This window comes from Triticum dicoccoides, chromosome 7B (genome assembly GCF_002162155.2).
Source record: "Triticum dicoccoides isolate Atlit2015 ecotype Zavitan chromosome 7B, WEW_v2.0, whole genome shotgun sequence".
Lineage (NCBI taxonomy): Eukaryota > Viridiplantae > Streptophyta > Magnoliopsida > Poales > Poaceae > Triticum > Triticum dicoccoides.
The window spans coordinates 18342525-18350756 of NC_041393.1; the positions used below are offsets into that span (position 1 = coordinate 18342525).

The 8232-nt window shown below is 42.7% G+C and overlaps 1 protein-coding gene across 1 annotated transcript; it reads left to right on the plus strand.

Moving 5' to 3' along the window:
• The first annotated feature begins 212 nt into the window (after positions 1–212).
• Positions 213–1894, plus strand: LOC119340364 (transcription factor TIP2-like). Its single transcript, XM_037612273.1, has 3 exons — positions 213–893; positions 1027–1458; positions 1599–1894. Exons 1-3 carry the CDS (start codon positions 351–353, stop codon positions 1668–1670), a joined length of 1047 nt encoding a protein of 348 aa, XP_037468170.1. The 5' UTR covers positions 213–350; the 3' UTR covers positions 1671–1894.
• The last annotated feature ends 6338 nt before the right edge of the window (positions 1895–8232 follow it).

Here is an 8232-nt window from a genome sequence, read left to right on the forward strand (position 1 = left end):
GGTAGAGACAAGGCCAAGCCTTTCAGAAATCTTATGTACCCACTAAAAATTGCCAGTGTCCGGTGAAGAGGAGGTTAACGGGCCCCACCATAGAGGAATCTCAGTAACAAACCACTCTTCTGAAAAGGAGGCCAGCAGGCTGCAACCTGCAATGCAGCTCTGGGTTGTACAAGTGTCCCTTTCACCCTCCCAATCCACACGGAACCAACCGCTTTCTCCTACCCAATATCACCTTTGCCCCTTTTATACAACCCAACCTCACTCTCCTCCCCTCTCCTCTCCTCTCATCAGTTCGGCTGTGTACCTTCATCTCTACGGGGTAGCAGTAGGCACATCAGTTTCCCCTGAAGATGTATCACCAGCAGTGTGAACTCCTGATGCCACATGAGGGCCTGGACATGGACGCCGGCCAGTCGCACCACCTTGCCGCCGCCTCAGCCGTCCCGGCAGAGCTCAACTTCCACCTCCTGTCCTACGTAGACACCGCCGTCTCGCCGCAGCAGCCCACCGTTGAGTACTTCTTCGGCGGCACCGACCAGCCCCATGCTCAGTTCGAGCAGCTGGCCGCCAACCACCAGGCGATGACCGCGCTGCGGGACTACTACGGCCAGTACCCCGCCACCGCCGACGCGTACCTTCCCGGCGCTCAGAGGACCGGTTCGTCGTCCCTGGTGTTCGGTGCTGCTGAAGAGGAGTCGGCCTACATGGTAGGCGGCTTCCAGTGCTCCCCCAAGCCGCGGACGGGCGGCGGCAGGAAGCGGGGCCGGGGCGTTGGCAGCAGCTTCCACGGCTTTCCGGCCAACGGCGGCGTCGAGAAGAAGGAGAAGCAGCGCCGGCAGCGCCTCAGCGAGAAGTTCACTGCTCTCATGCTTCTCATCCCCAACCGTACCAAGGTCTGCACCTTCGATGCGTTCATTCATCTTGTCTTTAATTCGTGGCACTTCGTTTATCGATCTTGTTTTTTTTACTAATCTCGTGATTCTTTAATTTTTCTGGGTTTCAAACTGTCAATTAATTAATTTGTAGGAGGATAGGGCCACGGTGATCTATGACGCGATCGAGTACATCCAGGAGCTTGGGAGGACGGTGGAGGAGCTGACGCTGCTGGTGGAGAAGAAGAGGGGCCGGAGGGAGCACCAGGGGGACGTGGTGGATCCGGCGCCCACGGTGGTGGCCGGAGAAGGGGAGTGCTCTGCAGGCGAGGTGGCGGCCGCGGTGATGCCAGCGATGCCGGCGCCGCCGCAGCCGATCCGGAGCACGTACATCCAGCGGAGGAGCAAGGAGACGTTCGTGGACGTGCGGATCGTGGAGGACGAGGTGAACATCAAGCTCACCAAGCGCCGCCGCGACGGGTGCCTCGCCGCCGCGTCCCGGGCTCTGGACGACCTCCACCTAGACCTCGTGCACCTCTCCGGCGGCAAGATCGGCGACTGCCACATCTACATGTTCAACACTAAGGTAGGCAACATCGTCACAACGGATCTCTTAATTAATTTACACATATCATGCATGTACGTTCAGTATTCTCAAGAATCAAGATATATGCCAAAAAAGAAGGATGATGGTTTTCTTGTTTTCATTTGTTGATGTATATGCAGATTCATCCGGGATCTCCAGTTTTTGCAAGCGCAGTGGCCAGCAAGCTGATCGAAGTGGTGGATGAGTACTAGCAGCAGCTCGTTATCTAGTCAAGCGATGCGTTTCTATATTGCTAGCTAGCTAGCTAGGGTTCTTGGATATCTGCATCTATCAGCTTCAGTAGTTCTTTGGCTGTAGCTTTAATTTGGACGTTTTGATCCAATGGTTGGTGAAGACATATATGTCTGAGTGTTTTGGTATCTGAATTCTTAGGGTTTGTACTGAACTTCTTGAATAAAATAATTAACTGAAACTTTTCAGTTTGGACTTTGGACCGATGATTAAAAAAAATGTTTTTCAGATCATATGTAATTTTCGGGATTATTCATGAGAGAAAGCACATAAGCATGCATGGTGTGAGTAGGTTGAGCAGACGGTTGTAGATCTGGATGAAACTTGGTAGGTGAGTCTTTGTTGAGCTGTGACTTCTCCTTCAGATATTATTTTTGTGTGGTTGGATAGGAGCTTAATTACAACACCATACTCCAGTACAATATTCTGTACCCAAAAGTAGTTCAGTACACTGACCAGATGCGGTTCAGCAAGCAGTCGCAAGCACATTCAGATATGCTTCCTTTTGTTCCCTCAGCCTGCAAAAGTTTTCTTGACTTGGTTTTGGCCGGTGCAATGATTGCTGTTTCGCCCTTGTCCTTGCCTGAATTTGTTCCTAGTCTCTGCTAAAGACTCGTTGGAAGATTGGATGCAAATATTCTCCTCACTCGGTGTCCCGTTGCAATATTATCTTGCATTATTAACGTCCGGTGTGCACTGGGAATGTTTAGCATCATACATTTCCTATTATTCTTCTTATCAAATTGCATACATTAGTTTATTTCTTTTAGCACCTAAGTTTCTGAGAGAATGAGGGGTGAGGCTATTGTTATTCTTTTTTTAACTAATAAGAGGAGTAAACCGTTTCCAACGCAGCCGGCGCCGCCTACTCCTCCTCAATAAAAGCTAGGGCTCGTGCCTCTTGCCGGCGCCGCCGCAGGTCCACTTCGCCTCCTGTGGCCCTAGGGCCATAGGGCGGCGGTGGATCCTGGCAAGGCCGGCGAGAGGGCTCCATTGTTAGTCGTTTCTTTGATTTTTGTTAGGGTTTGTGTTCTGCTCAGGAAGGTGAGACAGCGGCGGCTCCTTGAAGATGGAATAAAGGCCTCAAACAATGTGATAGAGGACAGTGTTTCCTGCTCAGGAAGGACGATGACAGGGGCGAGGAATCGGTTTTGTTAGATAGAGAAGACCTGAACGTTATCGTAGAAATTCAAATGTGAGATCTCAAACAATGTTTCCCAAAGAAAGATTAATGACACGATTTGATGCTATTTGATGGCCAAACACTTTCAAGAAGATCAAAAGAATGCACACAGGAAACAACCTTCTCAAAGTGGTACCTTTCATGAAGTCGAGTGATATTTTTCTTTAGAAGATTGATAAATCGATAGCATACTCAAATCATCAACGACCTCCATGAAAACTATTCTATTCCATTACATTTCACATGTGATTTTTCATGTTTTTTCCTTGCCATAATCTTCAGAAATCAAAAATAAATAAATACTGATCCACATGAATAGAAAGCAAACATAGTGGTTTCCCTGAATTGCATCGGCGAGGTCTCATTCTTTACATTTAGTATCTAATAATTGAAAGCCATCGCATACTAACCATTCCATTCCCGATGGCTTATATTCTCAAGCTAGTGCTCTTCTCTCTTTTCCTTTCAAAGATTGCTCTAGTGGTTGGTGTAAGGGAGGAAGTTGTTGAGACTCCACATGGTGTCGGCATTTCCATTGGCTGGCCGTCATGTTGCTTTATTATGCGAGTACGTCGAGTTTGTACTCGACATAGGCTATGGAAAGAACCCATGAATTAACACTTGGTATACCCCGCTATGCCGTCCAGGGGTATGCCGAGTGCTGCATGGCCCGCGAGTGTAACGGTAGTAGGGTATCCACATCAGACAGTTGTGAGTCATACGTCTAGGTAGCTTATATTGAACAGATTGACTTCGTCCAACACATCATTGTGAGACCGTACGGGCATAGATCATATGAAGAACAATGGTGGGTATGTTACCGACTGCAGTACATTGTATCTGATTTGATTTCAATCCTGAGCTTTGACAAGAACCACTCGGCATGTCCTATCACGCCATCCCTGGACATAGACACAAATGACATGGTAGTGAATGTAAGCACCCAACAGCTTGGAGTGATGAGTCATGCCTTAGGTGTTTGTGGCTAATGCAGGAGTACGTGTGGTGGTTCTCTCGAGATGAGTAGATGAAATGACATGCTCACCCATGAACACAACATATATCTTGGGGAATGCCCAACACTAAGCCCAAGAGCTAGAAGAGAACGGTAGGATCGATTTCTTGGTTTATAGATAGTTGGACTAAAGAATGTTGGAGCCGGGCATGGGATGAAGCAAAAAATAAGTACCGAGCTCTCGGTCCTTTTTCATGGACCTATTAAAAAATTGTCTACAGGTTGACTTAGCGCCAGTAATTAGCGTCCACCATACAAATAGAAGGCGCTCTGATGATTTATTTTTACGATATTTATTCTCTATAAGTGTAGCATTGAAGTTGTTCTTAGGGCCTGTTTGGTTCCATATAAGTCACCAACTTATAAGTCGAAAAGTGCAAAAAGTGACTTATTTTGCCAAACAGACCCAACTTACAAATCATCCCAACTTATAACTCATAAGTTGCTCCACCCCAACTTAAAACTTATAAGTCACCCCCTTTTGCATGGGTCCCACCACCTGCATGATGTTGATTGGTGTGGGAAGGTGTGGGAAGGTGACTTATAAGTCAGGTGCCAACCAAATAGGTATGACTTATAAGTCACTGGTTTTAAGTCACCTGACTTATAAGTCAGGTGACTTATTGGAACCAAACAGGCCCTTACTCGCTTGGCCTCTGCACATCCATCTATGTGTGTGTTGCTCCTTATTTGTCAAGACTATCCCCATGACAAGGTAAAACCCCTGAACTATAAATGCAACACGCATCTCAAAGTAAGGTCCTGCTCTAGTCAAAGGTTATCAGAAAAACCACCGGAATTGGTAAACATGAAGTAATCAGAAAGGAACAAATCTGCAAAACATAGGAACAACAGATACAGAAAACCAATAGTTGTGCGATTTCGGTTTTTAAGAAAACAAACACAAGAAAAAGAGGATTGACATGTGGGTCCTAAAGATTCACCTTTTGGTATAGAATTATATATTGAGCAACTATCTACAGCGGGTCCTATGTTGCATAGACCAACCATTTAAATGTAGGCCTCAATATGGATGGTTGATGAGCCATTTTTCTCCATTCTCTCTCTTTTTCCTTAGGTATACACCAAAGAAATGAACTGCAGCAGAATGTCCGTGTTCATGTGAAATCATGGGCCCAAAAATCATTTAGGGGATCCCTAGTTAGTGTTTACTTTGAAGGAAAGGCTAACATAGGCTAGAATTCCTTAGAAATAATTTTCTGATAGCTTTACATACTGTTTTCCTCCATACCGAATGGGGACTAATAATCCAGAGAAAACTGCAACGGGAAGCAATCGAGGCAGTACATTGACTTTCTAGATATCACACAATTGCCTAGATTGCAAAAGCCTCATTGTTGGCATCTTCTAGCAGATAATAATTTTCCACTAAGGCAACGCACACCCTTGCACAAAATATTTTTAACGTATTAAGCACTAAATTCCCGATGTCTTCTATTCTCATGCTAGCCTTCCTAATTTTCATGCATTGTTTGGTGAAAGATTACATATGAGAGGAAGGTGCTGAAGTTTAGTTACTCATGTAGCATGAAGGGAACACACTCCACCCGTGGTCGTATTTATAAGGATATAGTTAGGTGCACGTGACATGGTTGTTGGGCATATATGTATCAGCAATTCCTTTTGGGGTTTACTAACTCAAATACGAACTACTATTATTTCCCCCCTAAAGGATTTATCTCTTCCCTATTATCGCATGAGAGGGTATTCTAGAGATTTGAGGTATATTTGCCATCCCTCCATGAATTCTGTTAGTACCTGCCAAACGCGCATGGAATGGGCTTGACGTCTATGTGGTCAGCCCAACTTTGAATTCTGGGCACGTAGCCATGGGCTTCAACTTCTGCTCGGCTTTTGGAAGGCATCCTCGACCGGGCACACCTATCTCTGGCTTGACGCCAGCCGTAGGGTAGTCTCGCTCGAGGGAGTGCACGACTGGGCCGACAAAGCTCACAGGAGGCCACAACCTTGTTTTTCCGGGGTTTTCATGTTTTTATTTATTTTTTTGCTTTTTTACCTTTGTTGTACTACCAAATATTCTAAATATATTTATTACAAAAAACACTCTATATAAAACATTTGAAAAATGTTAATCTAGCATTTGTAAAATGTTAAATGTATATAGAAAAATATTTCTCATGTAAACTGAACATGTATACAAATAATACAATGTGTATGAAATTCAAAATATGTTTATCAAGCATTTGAGAAAAAACTGTTAATCATCTATTTAAAAAAAATGTTAAATGTGTATAAAAAAATCCAGATGTATACAAAAACATATAACGCTTATTAAAAATGTTGAACATAAAAAAATTAAAAAGCTGTTGATCGTGTATCAAAAATGTTAATCATGTATTTAAAAATGTTAATTGTGTATAAAAATGTTCCAGATGTACACACAAAATGTACAATGTGTATGGAAAAAGTAGTCATCAAACACTAATAGTTGAAAAAAATTAATCAGCTATTTAAAAAATATTAAACATGTACAAAAAATGCAGAACATGTATTTAAATTTTTGAATATAAAAAATATAAATTTTAGAAAATGTGATTGTGGATAAAAAATGTTAAAATTCGATTATAAAAATGTTGGACATTTATTCAAAAATGCTCCTGGCATATAAAATATTAACTATGTGTATAAAAAATAGACATCAAACAAATTTTTTTTGAATGTTAATCATGCATTTGAAAATTTTGAACATGTATGAAAAAGTGTGCTTGGTGTTTATGTAAAATGTACACAGTTGTATGAAAAATATAGATATGTTGAACAAAAACAAAAAAAGTGGAAACCGAAGAAACAGAAAAAAAACATCTCAGAAATGAAGAAAACGGCATACTCAAATAAAACCGTGAAAACTCATGAGAAGCAAAGAAAAACAAAGCAAAACTGAAGAACAACTAATAAAACTAAGAAAGAAAGAAAAAATAAGGAAAAAAGATAAACAGAGAGAGGAACGAAAGAAAAAGTAAGAAACCTGATGAAAACTAAGAAATGAACAAAGAAACATGAAGAAAGAAAAGCAAAAGAGCCAGTGTTAACGGACGAAGAAACAAAGAAAAATGAAGAAAACAAGAATGAAAGAAAATGAAAGTTTTGAAAGGACAAAGAAAAACGGTGAAAAAGAAATAAAAAGAAAAACAAAAAAGCCAATGAAGAAACACAGAAAACCAAAAACAAAGAAACAGAAATAAAAACAAAGTGAACGAGCGAAGCAACCCAGGCAGCTTATTTTTTGAGAATTAATCAGGCAGTTAGGACGGTCCGATGTTGTGTAGCACAGAGACAAAAGCTTCAGGTATGACGGTTAGTTTTTTTAAAGTTAGGTGTGCCGGTTAGGTAGTCTCGTGTGAAGCAAATATAGTTCTGGAGTCCTGAACCGTGGATTCTCATATTCAGTCAGCTCATGGAATGGATTTCGAGTCCACACCGCTGGTCTGAGTTTGCATTTTTGGACCTATGAGCAAACGAGCTTGGTCTTTTACTTTCCGAGGCCTTTTGGATCTTGGATTAAATTTTCATTGGTTTCAAGAAGAGTCTTGTCCGGATTCTTGTCCACTCCCTGTTTGGCGTTTATAACAGCACTGATAGGGCAATCGGCAAATGGCGCATCCCCCTCCTACCTGATGGACCGACACATGTAGCACTTCGCGTTTGTTTTTTGCGAATGTCCCCAGCCATCTTTGTGAAGCTTCTAAAAGCTCCCGACTGGTTTTTCTATGTTTGTTTGGACATTCTTTTCCTTTTTGTTATTTTTTGTTTTCGTGAACTTTCATATACATGAACTCTTCCAAATGCGTGAATCATGATTTTTTTTGTGTGTGTTAACTTTGCTCAAATACTTTTTTCAAATCCTCGTTTTTTTGAATTCATGAACATTGTTCAAGTTCGTGAACTGTTTTTGAATTCACAAACTATTTTCGAATTCATAAACAATTTTTTAATTCCCTGATTGTCTTTTAAAATTTGCATTTTCCTAAAAAGTTGATGGTCAACGGTGAACGGTCAGCCAGGTCGACCACGAATCGAGCGTCACGCGTGAAGTGCCAAGTGAGCTGATCGCCTTGCGTTGCCGGGCCGGCGCAAGCGAGTTGCCGCGTGAGTGCTGCTTCGCCAGGGGTGGGATGTCAACATGGTCTTGATGGAGGAGCGTCACCCAGGCGTCTGATGGGGGGAGCTGATCGCCTTCGTCGTGCCATAACGGGACACAAGCCGCCTCACCATCTTTCTCGCTTGCAATGAGGACACTAAGTTCAATGTGAAAATCGCCGTGGACGTTATTGGCATGTTCTAC